The 20,528-nt window shown below is 43.3% G+C and overlaps 1 protein-coding gene across 2 annotated transcripts in view; it reads right to left on the reverse strand.

Annotated features, from left to right (window-relative positions):
• Positions 1-11,767, reverse strand: part of MED14 (mediator complex subunit 14) — a 941,548-nt gene extending 929,781 nt beyond the window's left edge. For both annotated transcript variants that reach the window (XM_078658290.1, XM_078658289.1), the window contains exon 1: positions 11,264-11,767. In XM_078658290.1, coding sequence (XP_078514416.1) covers positions 11,264-11,445 — 182 coding nt within the window. In that variant the 5' untranslated portion in view covers positions 11,446-11,767. The remainder of the gene's footprint in view (positions 1-11,263) is intronic.
• Between the last annotated feature and the right edge of the window lie 8,761 nt (positions 11,768-20,528).

The following is a 20,528-nucleotide window of genomic DNA, read 5'->3' on the forward strand; positions in this document are numbered from 1 at the left end:
GTACAGGAGCAGATACCGGAGAGAGCGGTGTCACTGACATACAGGACCCTTATGAATAACATGCCTGATGGCATGGGAACTCTTCGGGGCAAATGGGAAAGTGAGGTAGGAGAAATGGATGATGTAGATTGGGACACTGTTCTCATGCACCCAAGAGAGGTAGCAATTAAATCCCGATTGCGGCTCATACAGTTTAATGTCCTCCACAGGACCTACTTCGATAGGGTACGCCTACATAGAATGGGAAGGATAGGGGACACAAACTGCTTGAGGCGTGGGCAGGAAGGGGGAGACTTCTATTGTATACTTTGGGCGTGTCCGATGATAAAGATTTACTGGGAGGAGATTCTGAAAACACTGGGTGAAGTCTTGGAAACATCCCTGCCAACTGATCCAAAACTAGTCCTGCTAGGTATGACCAATGACATAGATCTCAACCGCCCGTTAGTGCTCTGCTTGGTGTTGGCCCTGGTGGTGGCTAAAAGAGACGTGGCGAAGTTTTGGGGAGCGGCTACGATTCCGCAGGTAGAGGAATGGCGAAGGGGCCTAGACCTGTATATGGCAGCTGAGAGGGTCACATACAAAGCAAGGGGTTGCCCTAAAAAATTTGGCAGAGTTTGGAGGAAATATCGTGGACTTGATGGGGGTCTGTAAGAAGGGAGGAGAGAGAAAGAGGCACCCAAAGGCAAAAGGATACCACAGGCATGCAGACCAAAAAAGACAGATTGGATTACAGACAAAGTTAAAGGCAGAGTGTGGGAAGCATAGAGAAATATTGTTTTTAATGGTGTGGCCGGGGGGGTGGAGGGCTGGAGGTCGGGAAATGTTGACCAGTGATGACATGTCTGTTGTGTTGCAATATGAAAAAAAAGCAAATAATTTTTTTTTTTAAATAATCAAAATGAGGATAGCCCCACAAATAAACTTCATCATCTTCTCCATGCTACCCCTGCAGCTATCCTCCAACTTCTTCAAAAGTATAGCCTACTTACTTCTGATTTTCTGTGGAAAGGGAAAAAAGGCAGAATCTTCCTCAAAAAGCTCAAATTTGGCAAGCATAAAGGCAGATTAAACGTCCCGTATTTAAACAAATAATTAGCCTTCCTAACCAAACAAGCCTCTTTGCGACTCAGTCCTTCCACCACCGACAAGCCTTTATGGCTACACATTGAAAAACACCTCACAAAACCTGTTTCATTAATATCAGCATTGACCATGAAATCGCTTAGATTACAACATTCCCAGACCATAATTAGGGATACCATAAATGTGCTCAAAACACTAGGTAACAAATTTCTGAACAAGAGTCAATCCACAGAATTCAATTCCCTTTGGAACAACAATAACATCAAATTGAAGGCAAATTATCCATATTGTCTTCTTGGGCAACAAAAAACATTAGATATATTAATGGCCTAGGCTTTGCAACTAACTCTAAAACATTTGCACACATACAAGCCACCCACAACTTAGAGAACATAGACTTCTACAAATTCCTTAAACTCAAGGTCACCACGAAAAAATATAATAAATCCCACTAATCAGACCCTGTCCACTTTCTCACAAAACTAACTAAACACCCACATGCTACATACAGCAGTAAGATATAAAATCTTAAACTCATCCAACTCCAACAATAAGCTGACAAATGAAATCCAAAACAAATGGACTAATCCACTGTCCTCAATAAAACAAACAACCGTAACGGAAAACACTTGGGAGAAAATCTAGTCCCCCACTCTCAAAAATAAAGTGTCTGCCATCCTATCACAATGTAAATACTGGACGATACATATAGCCCACTGAACACCAGAGAAACTCTTCAAATTAGCCCTTATAGAATCAAATCAATGCTGGAACTACCATAAATCACCTGGTTCTCTCCACCATATGCTATTCAACTGTAAAATGTTAAGACCATTTTTGAAATAAATCCAAAATTTACAAAATGACATTATCAACACGAGGATTCCGATAAGCTTTCACAAAGTGACACTAGGCCCTTGGTCTCAGTCCCCTGAAATAAAACTAAATGCTCAAGACATAAGCCTACTAGACCTTCTTCTAAGTATAGTAATAAAAAATATTATTTGAGAGTGGAAATCATTCCAAAATCTAACCCACCATGCTTGGTGGGCATGGGTCTACTTCGCAAGAAGTGTGGATAACTCATTACTCAATAATAACTTACAGACCCAGAGCCCGCTCAAACTATGGAACAAAATGGATCTTTATAATAAAAAAAAAAAAATTTAAAATCAACCTCCCCAAAAAAACATCCCTTTAATGGATATCCCCACATAACCACATTGATTATAATACATGAAACACTGATGCGCCACAACTAGCAACCAATGAAACATGTGTACTCACACAATCAGCACCATCCATACTCATTCCGCTCAACCGATCAAACTCATATTCCTTCATAACCCCAAACCCTTACCCCTCTTTATATCCCATGGGCTTAATTTCTTCCTTACCCACTTCCCTTCCCCATACTTTTCCCTTCTCTTACAGCTACCTTTATAAATGAGGTTTCAACAATGCTCCACCCTAATCTATATTCTCAATGACATACCATAAGTATCTTATACACCACTGCATATTTCAATTACTCTTAGCATAGTATGAAATACGCATGTTATTCCCCTGTATACCCTCAAAATCAAATTTTATTTTTTTAATGAAACAAAGAACCAATCTTGACTAAGCAGCAGCCCCTTCTCCGCCATATCTTTTGAGACTACCTCCACCACAACTTAGTTCTTTAAAAAATTAACCACAAAACTCTTGTTTCTGTATATTTTTATGCTTTCTTGTCTTTTCCTTTGTCTAGGTCTGTGAAGGTAGCCACTGTCGTGCAAGACTAGATCGACAAAATATTAATACTTGTAATAAATGAACAGGCAAACTCCCATCATAGCAAAATCCTACCTCTACTCTCTGTGGCATACACCACTCAGATTAAAACATCACTTCATCCCATGTCCAAGCCACAGCCCAAGATGTGAAATTTGACCTTGTGTTGAATATGTAGTCACCAGTCAACCAAGTCGCTTTACCCTCCAGCTACTTCTAATCACGGCTTACACAAAATACAAAATCACTCTTATAAGGAAATTACATGGCTACCATAAATTAAGGCAGGGTTCTCCAAAATCGGTCTTGGAGTACCGAATCCGTCCCAGATTTTTAGGATAACTACATTTAGCTAAATGGGGATATGCTAAAAATCTGGCATAGTTCCGGCCCTTAGGGACAGACTTAGGAGAACCCTGCTTTAAGGCAAATACTGTACCTCAACAAGTCAGAAAATCCAATCAATATAGTGGGAAAAGCACACCTTTAAAAAACTAACTTACGAAAAGCCTATAGCCCAGAGGTGTCTGACTAAACATCACGTGGGCCTAATCCATGTCATATTTCGATTATAGCCACTGACCAAGTAAATAATTCCTTTTAAAGTCACTATATGTAAATTAATTTCAATTTTATATCTTACAAATCTGCCTCGATTGCGGCCCTCCTGGATTTATCTTCTGTTTTGGTACGTGCATTTGTAAAGCGCACTATAACCTGTAAGGATATCGGAGAACTGAGCAGGTTTTTGCGTCTAGCCCTGCCTAGGGTAGGTTGATCAATTGAAAAGCCAGGTCTTCAGATTTTTGTGGAATTCAAGAAGAGAGGAGGAGGCTCTGAAGTGGAGCGGGGGTCGTTATATGCTTTAGCAGTGAAGTAAGAACACTAATCCTCCTGCTCTGGTTCTGTGTATGCATGGAATGTGTGCAAGTAGGGGACCTGTAGAGCAGAGTTGTCTGGGTAGTTGGTGGAAAGAAATGTGACCATACAGATAGGTGGGACCTAAGCTGTGTAGTGTCTTTAATTTGTGTGTGAGAAGGTTGTAAGGAATGGATGTGTATCGGGAGTCTAGGAAAGTGCCCCTTTTTGCATGGTTGCCCCCCCCCCCACACTTTTTGCCTAATGTTGATGCTCTTTGACCGAGTGTGCCCTGGGTTCCTGTCAAACAGGTACCCAGGGGCTATGTTCTTCCCTAAAACTGTATACTGTGTACCCCCAAATTAGCACCTCTCTGGCCACATGCAAGTCCCTTGTAAAAGGTACCAAGGGCCCTGTGACCAGAGAAGGCCTCTAAGGGCTGCAGCACTTATTGTCCCACCCTTAGAGGTCCTGTACCTTAACACCCACACACTGTCATTGCAGGCTGCATGTTTTGGTGCAGAGAAAAGTAAAGAGTCGACATGGCACACTTCCCTGTGTGCTATGTCTACAACCCACTGCCCTGGCATAGGTCAGCCACCCTTCTAGCTGGGTGCACAATGCCACTGGTGAGGGTCAAGGTGCATGAGCCCTGTACTCCTACAGTGTCTAAGTCTATTCTTGGACATTGTAAGTGCAGTAAAGCCATAAAGATTATATGGTCTGTGAGTTTGTCATGATAAACTCCACAGCACCATAATGGCTTTACAGAAATCTGGGAAGTTTGATATCAAACTTCTCAGAACATTAAACCCACACTTATTCCAGTATGGGATTTAATTAACAATGCACCCAGAGCGCATCTTAAGAGATGCCCCCTGAAAAACGACCAGACTCTAGTGTGCTGGCTGACTGGCTGCTAGTCAGCTGCCACTTCCAGACATATTTTTGGCCCCCTGGGTCGAGAGCCTCCCGCTCCCGGGGTTCTGTAACAAAGCACATCCTGGGCAGAGGTGCCAAACCTCCTACCCTAGAATGGGCAGGGTCCACAAAGGAAAAGCTTCAATGGCTTACCGCCTAAGTGAGCTGACCCCAGCCATTTGATGCACCCTGCAACTGGCCTCCTCCGGTGCTGTCCCCAAATTAGGGTGTGAGAATTAGCAGGAAATCCAAGTTAGGAGGCGGGGTGGGTCTATCTTGCCAACTCCACCTCTCAGATGGGGGAGGCGAGGTGAAGCACAACTCTCAGTCCCCGCCATCTTGAAGATGGGGGACCCAGCCAACCAGTGAGACTTATGCCCCCCTCCCACTGGAGGGTGGCATAATAGGGGGTGTACCCACCCCAAGAAAGAGACCCATTGGTCTCAACCTGTACCTACCTGAAACACCCCCAAATCTAGTATTTAGGGGCAACCCCAAACCTTGCCTCCTCAGACAAGAAGAATGACCAAAGAGCTGTGATGAAGGAAAAAGAGGAGAAGGACACCAACTGACTTGGCCCCAGCCCTACCGGCCTGTCCCGACCTCGACCTGCTCCAGGTAAATCCTGCAGCCAGCAGCCCCCCAGAACCCAGAGGACCTGCCCTGCCTTCCCCAACCAGACTGTCTGCAGTGAGCACCGGATTTGCTCACCAACAGACTATGGCCCCGGCCAAATCCGCAAGTCTGCACCAGATGCCCACGGCCCAAGTTTGAGTTGCCCAACACCACAAGGAGGTCTCCACGGTGATCCTGACCTTGTGATCCCTGACCTGCCTCAAGTCTCCCACTGACACCTTCAGCCCTTTTCTGGAGGATCCCCCCCGTCCGCGACCAGAGCCGGTAAGAAGAATCAGACACCAAAAGACTCCTCTGCACCTGACTCTACAAAGCCTTAGGTGGCCCAACCGACAGTGTCCCGGCATCCCACAACATCCCAACTTATCTCTATAACCGGTGGTCGCCTCCAGAAGATTTTCGTGCCGGAGCTTGCAGAGTTTGTTCAAACCAGAGAATCCCCATTGAAAGTAACAGGGCACCCGAAGCAAAAACAGAACCCCGCACCCGGCCGCCCTAGTGCCGCTGTGGGTGCACCTTGGGTGCTAACTTCAACCCCCTTTGCCCTGAGCTTAAGTCCAGGAGCTTTTCTCCCTCAACCTTGAGGCCTACCCGTGAGCAGCCACCAACCGGAGGCCCCCTATCCCCAACTGGATAAAATTGGGCCTCAGCACTCTGTACCCAGCCGTCTCTTGTGCCGCTGAGGGTGATTTGTGAGTGCTACCTTGACCCTGAGGGAACCCTGGTTCTTACCCTAGAAACTCAACCCTAAAGACAGTTTACATACCTGCAAACCAATATCCTCCGTTTTCTCCATAGGATTGCATTGACTGTTTTCCTCTGAAAAATGTGTTGAGGGTGTTTGTATGGAAACATAAGTAACTGTTATATTGCAAAACTCAGGGTTCGCAAAATCCACACGCCTGCTCGCGTTTGCGAGCCACATTTAATTAGGGCGAGCTATATTTAGGCACTACTCGTCCTTTCTCGCGAGTAGGAAGGAAGACTGACTTGACCTCTGTCTCTGAAAGCAGAGCAAATGTGAAACCATAGCAAGATTTAAAGGCATATTTATTGCTCATAAAGTTAATGAGCAATAAAAATGCCTTTAAATCTTCTTAACTTGTCACATTTGCTCATCAAAGTCAAGTGCACTACAGTTTAGTAGAGTTGATTTTTGATGTCACTAGACCTGCAGGTCTAGTAAAAACAAATGATTTTTCGAGCCCTGAAAACTGTTTTACTTACCTTTTATCTAGGAAATGTCCCAGTGTGATATCTAGGCATATCACACGGAGTAGTAAAAGTAATCCAAAGGTACTCTCTACAATTTTTAAAGCTTCTAAAAACCTGTAACAACGTCATTTTCATTCAGCTTGCTTCTATTGTTCAACCTGCCTTGAAATGTACCATTTTACTTACCTGTGCCAATTCCTGCTTGGTTCTAAAACTAAAATACAACTAAATAATATTTTGATACGAAACAATTGGTCTAAGTACAGTCTTTGAGTATGTGCTATCATTCCTTGCCCGAGCGTGTACAATAAATGCTTAACACTACCCTCTGATAAAGCCTTACTGCTCGCCCACACTACCAAAAATAGAGAGTATGGAATTATCTACTTTTACCACTGCCTACCTTTGTGGTTCCACTGGACTCTGTGCACACCATACCTTACTTTAGTATAGTATATATAGAGCCAGCTTCCTACAGGGGGCTGGAGATCCTCGAGGTGTGGTGTGATGGGAGTTGTGTGCGGAGGTTGAAGAGGAGTCTGGCAGCCAAGTTCTGAATGCTTCATAGTCTTCTAGTGAGTTGCTTGATGATCCCAGCTTAGAGGGTGTTTCTTTAGCCAAACTTGCTGATGACTAGGGCGTGGGTGACCGTTTTTGTGGTGTTGCTTGGGAGCCACCTGAAGAGCTCACTCAGCATCTTCAAGGTGTGGAAGAAGGATGCAGTCAGGGTTGACTTGTGCAGTCATATCCCATTTGCTGTTGGTGATATTGAGACTCCCGATGTAGGTGCTGGATGTGGGTCCAAGTTCGACCAACCCACACTCTACAGCCCTTCTAGAAAACCTCAGAAATCTCAGCCGCACCAAGGCCTGTTACCGAACCCACCCACACCGCCAGTATACAATTGGGCCAGATTATCTCCTCAATCAGCAACATTACAGTCCATAAATCAGCAACCTGCACAGATTATTCCCATGTCATTTTCAGCATAATTATCCCACACCACTGCAGACCTACCATCACTGGACCCACCCATTGCAGCTGGAAATGCATCAGAGGTTAGGATTAGGCTTCTGCCTTCTGCCTTCTCTGGGCACCATCCAAGCACACCAGCAACTTGCCAAAGGTCATCAAGAACATCAACTTCTGGATCGCTGCATGCCCCACCACCCTGGCTCCCCTCAACCCAACTGCAAGAGCTCAACCCCAAGTCAGCTGTAACAGAAGATGCTGGCTGACAAAACGATACTGCAAGCAATTGGAGTGCAAATGTAGAACAGGTCAGGTCAGCACAGAAAAAGGCATCTTTAGATCCGCGCTAAGACGCTACCACCAGCAGATATGGAACACTTAGCACACAGCCCTTGCAGACTGCATCAACATCGGCACAAAAAGCAGCAAAGAAATCTAAACCATCATAAAAGATTTCACCGCACCTCCTGCTGCCTCCAGCATCATCACCCACTAACAAGACATTTGCAACAAGCTATCGAAATTCTTCTGCAGTAAAATCACCTCCATATAAAGCAACTTGGACCCTCGACCGGACCCTGTCACCGGCACAACTCAACTTCCCATCATGGTTGAAGAACGAACTCTAACCTTGTGTCTCACCTTAACCATTGTCGAAACCGCCACTACCATGAAGACAATCCACTCGAGACCTATCCGACCTTTGCCCCACCATGCCTTCACCAAAGAAATCCTACTTATCAGTGAAACACTAATACCCATCCTCAACTCCTCCATAAACTAAGCCACATTCCCAGACACCTGAAAACACGCCACCATCATGCCCCTCCTCAAGAAACCATCTGCTGACCCAGACACGCTCTCCAACTACAGACCCATCTCTCTCCTACAATACCTGCCCATGGCCTTAGAGAAACATATTAACCAATGGCACACCAACCACTACAACAACCATGTGCCACGCAGTCCATGTTCAGGCTCAACCACCATAACACCCCTTCCTCAAAGGACTGAACAAAATTGGGCATACAAGGACCAGCTCCATCTAAACGGACAGCTGTCTCAAACTCAACAAGACAGAAGTAAGCCCTTCAGCCAGAAATACCTCACCCAAACAAAGTATAGAAAATGCATTCATCGCTGCCAGACAAATATCCACATGGATTACTATTTAACATCCTTTCTGTTACTCCTTAAACTGAAAGCCAGAATCAAATTTAATACAGCAATCTCTACACAAGTTGCAGTCCACAATACCTAAAATCCAGGAAATTAAATTGTATATAGATCGACAATACGAGTAGCATGCTTAACAGATATTAAAAACATGATGATCCAATAAACCAACTTCTATTGACATAAGTTCTCTGTCTCTGCATCCAAACGGTGGTGCACTCAATGTGTCTTTAAAGAACAATCGAACCTGACCAGATTCTGCCATTTTCTTCACAATCAGTACTTCCTGGACAACCAAGCTTTATGACCGCAACACCTTCTACAAACAGTACATCATAAATGGGTAGGTTTATGTGTTAATCGTGCACAATAAAGCTTTGACAAACTATGAAAACAAACATATTTCAGTAACATGAGCACGTCAAACTATGTTTAAAGGTGCTGTATGCAATGTTCAGCTACCTTAATTGACTTCTGATCACCTATCAGACACGCAACTTTTTTGATAAGGCCACAATGGCCAAATGATACCTTTTGGAAAAGGAGTTCCAGTTACAGTTTGGAACATGCAATCAGCATATGGTGAGACGTTTGTCAGTTCCAACAAAACAATTACAGAGATAGCAAATGATGAAAAAGAAATTCACCACTATTAGGAGGGTGAATGGAGTACACTGCTTCTAATTATAGAAACCTCTTACTCCAACCTGCCTTCTTTCAGAAAAAAAGAACCTACAATAGGGCGTTCACTGGAGCAGCACCAAGAATTTGGAACTCATTCCCACCTGACATCAGAAGAATCCCTATTCTAGCACGTTTCAAGAAGGAGGCCAAAACCTTCCTCGTGGGTAAATTCCTCAGCTAATGCCTCACTACAACCACCACACTGTGCCTGATGAATCTAAGACTATCGCTCCTTCCCCAGGTCACCTATTCTCCCCGCCGAGAATATATATTCTGTCTCCAACTTTGATTGCAACCATACTCCTGTATCCCCTTTTTCCTTATGTTCTCAGCTCCCCAGCCCATCGCCTTCCTTCTGATTGTTTGATTTTGTATATCTCCACTTTTTAAACATTTTGTTTGTCCACCACTGTATACCATGTAAAGCGCTCCGATACCCTCACGGGTCAAGTTGGCACTCTATAAAACACAAAAATTAAATAAATAAATAGGTATAACTGATGGAAGGGAAGCCCTTTATATACAGTGTTACTAAAAGATTTGAGGTAGGAACACATGGAATATGTAGGTGGGATAACAGTATTGTGATCGGTTGTGAAAACTGGGGCAGGAAATTGGCACAGAGAACAAATCTCAAATACACGGTTGATATGAAAAAGAGCGTACAAAAGCAGGGGAATACAGTGGGGTGGTTTAAATAGAGGGCAGATGCACTGTAGAATTGAGTTAGGTGGATAAGTAGACAATGTTAGGTTGTAAATTCATTAGCAAATAAGCAAATCCGCAATGAATATTATTTATGCTAAGTCGATGTGAGTGGAGTAAAACGCAGACAAACTGAATGTCATTGCAGAAATTGAAACAGGCCATGATAATGGTTCCAAAATAGTTCGTTAACCAACACTGACAGTAGAACTAGAACGTATTGAGAACAGCACTGACAGTAGAGCTACAACGTATTGAGAACAGCACTGACAGTAGAGCTACAACGTATTGAGAACAGCACTGACAATATAACTACAACGTATTGAGAACAGCACTGACAATATAACAACAACGTATTGAGAACAGCACTGACAATATAACAACAACGTATTGAGAACAGCAGAAATCCTTAACTTAAATAAAGTGACTCATGAGATCCTTCATTATATTATAAAAGGCTGATTTCTGCCAGAAAGGGTCACTTTCCAAGTGGATGGGGTATGAAGAACTTAAAAACCCTGAGGCTAGATGCTATGACATGGACTATAGATAGTGGCAATTAAGCAGCAGAGCCTACGGGGGCAAAGCAGCAAGTTGGCGAGTAGAGAATGGGGGCGATAAACCACGGCCACACTGAAAAGCAATGATGGGAAATCTGACAATCGTATTTCGCTTTGGCAGTATTTTTAAATGAGACAGTCGGGTTGGATGCAGTATGGGGAATTAGGGGTGTTGTGTGGGTGGTCCTTCAAAAGTACGTGGGTGGGAAAGACTTGGACAACTTCAAGAGTGATTACGAGGGTGAGAAATATGTAAATGCGCTTCTGAAAGTGATTTAGCTTGCCAGTTGGCAATACGATGAGATAAAGCTTTGATGTGAGAAGCCACGGCTGGTTGGTAAAGATTCGATCATTGGCCAAAACGAGGAATATGAGTTTTCAGTGGTCAGAGAGGGGGCTGTTACAATACGCTAGTTTATTTTGGTCTAACGAAGTAAGTGGGATTAAAATAAAGTGAAAAGCCGGCATTATGGACAGTGAAAGGGGATAATGTGCAGATGGTGAGTTGCGACCTAAGAGATGGAGAGAACGTTAACTGAAGAATGGGTGAAGAGAGCCATAGGCTATCAAATACTGTGGCATAGCAAGAGTATCGTATAGAATGGGGAAATGTGTAGCAAAGAAATGATGCAGTGACATCTAAGGATATAGAACATGGGTTTTCCAATACTTACAGATCAGAAAGCACGGTGATCTCTTGGTAGGTTCTTTGCAGGAGAAAATCTATTAGGGTGCTCATCCTGTAGCCGGTGCTCCCAGCAGCCACGGCGGAACCGGGGGGAGGTGGCGGGGGAGCTGAGGCGGGCCCCCCAGTAGGTACCAGCTGGCCACCCGTCTCCAGTTGCACAGGGGCCATGGTGGCGTTGAAGCCCCGGAGGCTCACTGCCCGGGGAAGGGACTGACAGTAACTCCAGTTAGTCCTGGACGCTTAAAGTGGTGCGCAATTTTACACTCCGCCCTGTCCCCTCCCTGGGCAGGGTACGGGCATCCCGCACGCCCCTACAGAAAGGCGGAAGCTGCGCGGCACTGTGCGCCCGGCCCGGGCTCCATCGACAGCCCGCGAGAGGCCGTTCTTCCTAATCCGCCTCCTGCTATCGCACTCAGGAGTCCAGTCTCATTCTCCACAGGCTGTACTCCATGTTTGCAGCTTCGAACCGGAAGTGAATGGAGGAACCAACGGGAAGCGGGCACTGTACTCCAACGTTTCCGGGTAATATCAAACATAGAAAAGGGACCTGGCTCATTTGTTACTTTGTTGCAATGTAATATTCGAATAGCGTAACCAGCGTTAAACGTTGTCTCACCTTAAACACTAGACGGCGCCTTAATATTCCAGTTGTGAAGTTGTAACTGTCTGTGAATGTAATTGAACTGGTTACTTAAAAATGTGAAAATTCTTCTGTTGCGTGAGCTATTCTATATTAATATGCCGGCTCTACCCATGAACGGCGTCAGTCATTTTATTACTGGATTTTTATACAGAAAACATTAAATATAAGAGTGCTATTTCAGTCAGGACCTTCAATGACGACAATCATTCGGAAACTGACTACAAACACAAAACAAGCATTTGCAATGCAATAGGTCTCGAATTTACGAGAGTTTGAGTTATTGGCATTGTAAATTACAATACCTTTTATTTATGGGTTGTTTTTAAAACAGATAAATGAAAAACATTGTCATTTATAATGCCAGTAGCTAAGGCACTCCTAAATGCGAAACTTATTGCATTGCAAATGCATTTGGTGCCCATGCTATAAAAACTAAAACAAAGCTTTAGGAGAGAGTGTGTCCTGCCTGCAAAAGCAGGCAGAACAAAGCTATTTGTGAAAATAGTGCTTGGAGGCTGTAATTAAAGCCTACCGAGTACCAACACAAGTAACAGGGATTGTCGCCATGGGAGGTTACAAAATGAGACAAGGCGGTACTAAGGAGGGACTACTAAGCCTATTGACCAATAAACATCCACAGTTTATATTGGACAATTAAGAAGCCAATGAAAAATATGGGTGGAGAGTGGGAGGAGATTCAAGTCCCTACCTCTATACAGCATGCCTCGCAGAGCAGCGCATGTGCTGCCCAGGCTCAACTTCTTGACTGACACTCTTGATGTAGGGTAGACTGGCCATTAACGTAAAATGGTTAGTGCCACAGGGGGCCGCTCCCACAAGGATTCTTCTAACCATCTTCACTGCAGGTTTTCGCACTCATGTTTATAAGAGAACTAAAGCTTTCCCAACTTGCCATTAGTTGTTCACCATATATGCTGCAGTTTCTGCCCAGTTATCTCGTCGTTAACATACGCTTCGACTCACAGGCACCTCTGCACGGCCTGGGTACAGTTGTGCATGGCGGCAAGAGGAACTCGCGGTACATCATTCTGCAACTGCTTAGACTTGTATCAGACTGACTTCAGTTGGTGGAGTATCAAGTGGGGGAGATGGTGGCAGGTGAAAGTGTGATTTCTGAAGACACAGGTAGACAGGGTGATGAGAGAGGAGAACCAGTAGTAAGAAGAAAAGGACCAGGTGGAGAAGGAAGTCCGGAGAACCAGAATGAAAGTGATGGAGCACTGTGCCCTGCAAGGTAGTCTGTTAGTCAGGTCGACAAAAATATTTCCCCATTGATAGTATGCACCTTTGCTATGTGACGTGAAGCATTAAAAGGGAGAAAACCTCAATAGTACATTTCTAACTTGTGAAGCCAATGTGACTCCACAGTAAGGACCAGGATCCGCTGAATATGGTTAAAGAGTTTTATTTGGATTTCCAATCTAGTATACATGCAAACCAAGAATAAGTTCAGTAAACACAGTAATACAATAGGTATGCTGCAATATCTCTGCAAAATGATGACATATCGAATTGCGATAATCATAATTGTATTAACACAGATTAAAGCAAATAGGTGTTCCATGAAGAAATATCTCTTCTCTCTTCCAAACGTAGATCAAATATGGTGTCTTTTATCAAGGGTCTCTAATTCGGGAGCATAAAAGAAGAAGGTGTCAGCAAGATCAGACTCCAGTAGAAGTCTAAAAAACAGGAAATAAGTATTTAGCATAACACTTCACAATTGCAAGAATAGGTCAATCAGGGAGGTCTGTACCTCTTTAAGTCTAAAGGGAATCTGCTAACAGGAGATTCAGAAATGTCTTATCTCCTTTCACACCAGCAGGATCCAATCAGGTTACTTCTCTAATGCATCTGCAACATGGTTTAAGGTTCACATTGCTTCGAACTAAAAGTTTGGTTCCCACAGTTGAACATCTTGCCATCCTGGTGCATGATGAACGGAAGGCCTCTTTTGACTATTGTTTCTCCATGTTCACTGCCAAGTTTCTCTCCAGGCCTGTCTATTAAGTCTAATACAGACAATAAGTCATTCTCTAGCTAACTTGAATAGAAAACATTCTGGAGAAGCAAAATGCATTTCAATTGAGAGCTGAAGTCAGGCTAACTTTAGTTAAGCATTTAGGGCCAGATGTAGGAGTCCAAATACCGGTCGGTAACGGCCGATTTCGGCCGTTACCGACCGGTATTTAGGATTTGGCATGTAGGGGCATCTCATTTACAGAATCGGTAAATTTGCCGATTCGGTAAATATACAGAATCGGTAAAATACCGAATCGGTAAATTTACCGATTCTGTAAATGAGATGTAGGTGGCACTTCAAAGAATGCCACAGGACCTTAAGAGTCGGTATTTTACAACCCAATCCTATTGGGTGGTAAAATACCGAATACAGGTGTGCATGCACATCTGTGCATGCACACCTGTGCAATGTGACACACAGACATGCCCTTAGGGCATGTATGTGTGCCACATGTTACACATGCCTGTATTCGGGGTGCTAGAGGGTGTCAAAGTGACACCCCCTGCACCCTTGCAGGATTCGGTATTTACCGAATCGGTAAATACCGATTCGGTATTGCCCATTGATTCCTATGGGCTTCAAGGCCCATAGGAATCAATGGGCAATACCGAATCGGTATTTACCAATTCGGTAAATACCGATTTTTACAGATTCGGTATTTCAAAAAATTAATTCACCTACATCTCCCTCCTTCTAATTTACCGATTCATAAATACCGAATCGGTAAAATTCGGTATTTATGAGTCGGTAAATTAGAATTACCTACATCTAGCCCTTAATGTGCAATTCGAATACATGGTTAAACATGCACATGTGTAGCTTTAGAAGTGACTGTAAGATGTGAGCAAAAGAGTACATACATATGCAAATATAGTTTGAAGCCAAAGTGTAAAACGTGAACAAATAATACATGTCTTCATGTTTCAATTGAACATTAGTGCACACATATATAAATCTCTAGTCTCTAGCATACAGTGAATATAATGTCAAATGCACGTATATAATTTCATTTCCATGATGTGTAAGAGTGGAGTCTAAATTGCACTGCCCACATCCCCCCTCTGATGCGATGTTAGCCATCACAATTAACATATGAATCTAAGCAGATGAGAACAAACCAAAACCCTGAAGTTTTCATCATTTTTCGTGTAGTATTTTCAGGGAATTCATTTAATCATAAAACCTACACTGACTCTCCTCTAGGTCCACATACTTTCTTTTTCTTCTTATTCGCCTCCTTTCCTACTGCTGTACCTCTCTTTTTGGTTTCATACACTTGTACCCTTTAAAGATAATAAATACACATATTGCACAAAGGACAATTATCACAAGGGGTCTCAAAATGGTGTCAACTATTTCCCTTCCAAGATTTCCAAACCAATGGCCTACTGCAGCAAATCCATTTCCAGTTGCTTTCAAGCACCTGTATCTTCCAACTCCTTTAAATCTCCCTTTAAGTCTGTCAGGTACTATAGGTAATATATTTCTTTACCTCTTCACTCTTATCAGGTATGTAGGTGCAGCATTGCTGCACCTTTAAAACCTTGCAGACTCCATCCTTCTTCACAAGAAGGATGTCTAATGCAAGGCAATTCTTTATTACCATAGACCCTATAGCTATCATTTCAGTGTCCACAGCTAACAAATAACTTTCAGTACTAGTAGATACCTTATCAACTATAGTGGACAACTTTCTAATTTTAATATCATTCAAAACTTCACCTACAGAAGTAATCAATGCACTAAATAAATCTCCTACTATTTCAGCACCACTACTGATTCTGGTTCTAGTATGTGAACTCCATATAGGATCATCTAAATGCTCTACATGATAAATCTTCAGGAAGACTATTGCCAAATAACATGTGCAATACCACCCCCAGAGTAATATAAAATAGGCTTGAGCTCCGCAAACATTTACTCTCAGTATAAAAAGGTCTTGTCCTCTTATATATATATTGGACGATTCTCTTCACATTCAAATATGTGTTAACAATCACTTCTTCCCATATTTTCAGTGTTAACTGCAGATGTTAGCCTTTGCACAGCTAGCTCTCCCTTGTACTTTCAATATAAAGTTAGTGCAGGCATACCTCCTGACTCTAGGTGTTTTAATACATCTTTCGCCCATTGACTGGTAAATCTTCGATCCTACCCTGTTTTCCAATGAGCATTCATTGCTCTTCTCCTACATTCTACAGAATCAAACATTTTCTTTTTAATATGAGGTAAGATTCAAGTTAATTTGTTTCCTTTGGGAAAAAACAGTATCTAACGTTCAAATTGGTTTAAAGAAGTTTTCAACTGTTTCTATCTCTTTAGACTTGGGGTGGCGATTCAGATGTTTAAACAAAGGGACTTCAGAAAGCACTAAATTAAAGTTAGAAAATTAATACTGAAAATGACCCTTTCCATATAAAAGGCTCAATAATAGACTATGTGTAATGCCATACATAAGAGGAATGTGATGGTAGGTAATACCTTCTGCAGCTGATGCAGTTAACTGCATACAGACATAGCAGTCCATTGCATCCACAGTGTCAATGTACTCATGAAGCAACTTAAATTAAGTGTGTGAGGAAAAGTCTCCTCTTGACAAATCTACATGCAACATCTTAAAATCGAATGTGTGTAAGCTATTGACAGTACTAATTGAAGTTCTCAGGGCAGTTCAAGGTCTAATCTCAACTGAATTGGAAAACGTGGGTAAATATAGTCCTAAAAGCAAAACAATTAGTCCTACAGTTAACAGCTATCAACACACCTGCTAATATAAGCCTACATCTATCATGGTTACTAGTTTCCCTTACTTCTCTAGAATCAGACTGTTGATCAGAAAATAGCAGCAAGCGGATTTCTTCTGTACATTTCTACTTATGCAGATGACAAACAAAGTCCATAAAGTATTTGATGATATTATTTACAAAGTCTTTGTTAGTCTTCCCTAACCCTACTCTGTATTCTTCTAAATTACTTCCTTATGCTCCTTCTGCAGCCTTGCACCTAGGGAATCTTCTTAATTCTTTTTAACAAAGGATTTTCAATTGTTTCTAATAAAAGTACAGATCAAAGTTCAGTTTAGAGATCATTCCAATAAAATATCATGTCAGTCTATTCAATGGCAACGCAAATCCAAGGCACAGTTCAGCCACAAGCTTTAGTTCATGGAGGTTGAACTGGGATTGCACTGCTATCCTCCAAATCTCCAAATCCTTTCTAGCTGTCATTTGCTGCAAAGTACGTCCACTCAGGAGATGAGTATGTCCAACGGGGTACTCTAGCTCTCTTTGATCTCCTCAGTTTTGGTTGTTCATCGTCACTTGCACTCAGACCAGAATGCTCAGTATCATTTGGGATAGTGTGGGGCACACACTCTGTAGGCAGACTCAGGGGCTGTTTTAGATTTCAGTGGATGGGTTACTCTGATGCAACGGTGACGGCTACCGCATCCGCTGAAATATTAATCACATAAAATCCTATGTGATTTATATTTCAGTGGACATGATATTCGTCACCTCTGTGACAGAGTAAACCGCATACTGTATGTGCTCACGGGTAATGGTTGGGTCCCCATCCTGCAGGAGGCCCTAGTGAAGCGCACACTGACCAAATTTCACCTGATTACATTTGCCGATTTGTTCCCTGGTGGGCACATTTTCTCGCATACCAAAGACCCCTATTTTAGAACTGCTACAACCATGGATCACTTTGCGCTCCTGAGAGTGCAGAGGGTGGTACGAGCCTGCATGGATAGCTACCCTTTGCGTCCCCCTGTTTTCTCAATCCTGACCGGGGTCATCCAGGGCGGAGACGGGAGCAACCTGGTGGCACAGATGTACAAGGTGGGGGTGGCATTGCTCCCATGCTGCGATGCAGGAGTGTGAGCGGCATGGGAGCGGGATCTGGCGTATCAGTTGAAAGATGTGCAGTGGAGTTGATGCTGCGCACATACTCATAGGGTGTCCCCAGATCATCGGCATAAATTGTTGCATTTTAAATTTTTGTGGAGGGCGTACATGACCCCTAGTAAACTGCATCATATGGACTTCTCTCGTCCAGACGTGTGTCCGAGATGTCGTTCTCCAGATGCCGTCTTTGCACACATGACGTGGACCTGCACCACAGTGGAGGGCTATAGGAAGTCGATATTTGGAGAAATATCTAAGATGGTGGAGATCGATGTCGCGCAATTGCCTTTATTGGCGCTGTTGGGATATGTTCATGATCTCCCCAAATCTAAGCGCCATTTGTTGCTATAGCTCTTCTTCTCACCAAGCGTGAACTGGCTCTAAAATGGGACTGCCCACAGTCCCCTACACTAAATCCGTGGCTTCATAACATGACGTATTGTAACACCACAAGCGAGGCATATGTGCAATTGCATCCACAAGCTTCTCGACCTGTAGATATCTGGCAACCGTTTCAGATGTGCCTATTGGCAGCACAGAACAGCAATAACACACCTACACAGGAGCAGGCTGTACCCGTTGAATCTGCAGTTAGTTAGACATACCTGGATAAGTGAACCTATTTCTAAAGCACTGTTCAAATGATTGTATATTTGTTGGACATATTGGGGTACTGGTATATATTAGGGATTGTATGGGTTTAGCCATGCACACCTTTAAGATGTACTGCCATGTGTGCTGCTGATGTGCAGTTTCCAATGATGTTATTACACATGTGGGATATAAGCGTGTGGCTGCAGCCAGTAGTAAGCATGTTGTGCCTGGGCGCAATGATAGTTTAATTGTAGATCTGGTGCAACGAAATCCTCTTTATGGTACGATTTTGTCAAAATATCCCAGCGTATTCTGGCTTGTTTCCCAGCCCATGTGAGCTTCTGCATTGCTGACCTCAATTTTGTGAACAGCGGCTGTGTCAACCAGATAGGGATATTACTAAATAGATATAAACATTTTGGCAGTACAATCATCTTTTGTAAAGCAATGCAGTCGGCTAAGGAGAGGGGCACCCGTGTCCATTTGTCTATCTGTTCTTCCAGCTTAGACATGGCTCTGCCATAATTTTCCCTCACCACCAGTTCCGGGTCTCAGTGTACCCATATGCCAAAGTATTTTACCGGGTCCGTGTGCCACTTCGGGGATAGTCCAAATTTGGTTGTGTTGTAACCGATGTGAGGTGTATGACAATCGACTTATCCCAGTTAATTCTTAGGCCGGAGAAGTGCTCAAAACGAACATATTCCCTAATGAGTGCATTTAAGTGCGCGTCCGGATGCCGAGAAAAGTGCACTATATCGTCGGCATAGAGAGAGATGCTGAGTGGGTGGAGGTGGAATTGTAGTGCTGCTTCTTAGTGTAGCTGACAAATCTTGCATGCCAATGGTTCTACTATCAGCTTAAATAGGGTAGGGGATAGCGGGCATCCCTGTCTTGTTCCATGACTTATTCTTGTGGTGATGTGTGCCCGTTTATTCTGACTCTGGTGCTGGGGTCTGTGTATAATATCTCTATCCATTTCAGAAATGGCTCCTGAAAGCCCATTCTGTTAGCATGTACACCCATTCAATGGAGTCAAAGGCTTTCGCCGCATCTAGAAGTGCCGCTGCTGTTGGGGTGTCAGGGTCTAAGTGATGATATAATGCAAAGGTGGTGCGAAGGTTATGAGTAGTGGATCTGTGGGGCACAAATCCTGCCTGATCTGGCAATACCAGTTTCTCCTGCAGGACCTGTATTCTGGTTGCAATTACTTTGCCTAAAATCTTGACATCTATATTTATTAGAGATATTGGTCAGTATGAACCACATTTTGTTGATTTGTTGAGTCTTAGTCCGGTTTGGGGAGGGCTACCAAGAGGGCCTATCTCAAGGAAGCGGGTAATTTGCCGTCTTTGTATGCCTCCTCAAACATTTCGGCCAAGTGCAGTATCAACAGATCGCTATATGCTTTGTAAAATTCACCAGTTAGCCCATCCAGGCCAGGTGCTTTGTTGTTTGTGAGGGAGTTTATTCCGTCAACTATTTCGTCTTTTGTGATATGGTGACTGAGAAATTTGCGTTGGGTGTCTGACAGCCATGCTATAGCTGTATCCTGCAAGTATTGATCTATTTCTGGCAAGCTAGCAGTTATTTTGGTACCGTGAAGGTGACTAAAATAGTCTTTGAAGCATTCCAAGATAGACGGTGTATCGTAAAATATGTGTTCTTCATCATCTATCAGTCGTGTTATGTATGATTGTGTGGGTGCCGGTTTTATTTTGCTTGACAAGACTTGTCCCGGTCTACCTCTTTCCCCATACTTACGCGTCGTGTATCTACGTGATTTGTATTTTAGTTAATCTGCTGCATATTGTTGATAATCATCCATCCTTTCCCTTATTTGTTTCAGCAGTGCGGTGTTCTGTGTTTGTGTATGTTCTTCTTCGAGGTGTGCAATGTCCCTTTCAATCACATTCAATTGCTGCTGTATATCCTTTAGGATACCAGTGTGTTTGCTGATGCAATGCCCTCTGATTGTAATTTTAAACGCTTCCCATAATGATCCCGCACTTTCCACTGACCCAGTGTTAAAATCAAAATAGTCAGTTATGGCTTGATGTAA

Source organism: Lissotriton helveticus, chromosome 8 (genome assembly GCF_964261635.1).
Source record: "Lissotriton helveticus chromosome 8, aLisHel1.1, whole genome shotgun sequence".
Taxonomy (NCBI): Eukaryota; Metazoa; Chordata; class Amphibia; order Caudata; family Salamandridae; genus Lissotriton; species Lissotriton helveticus.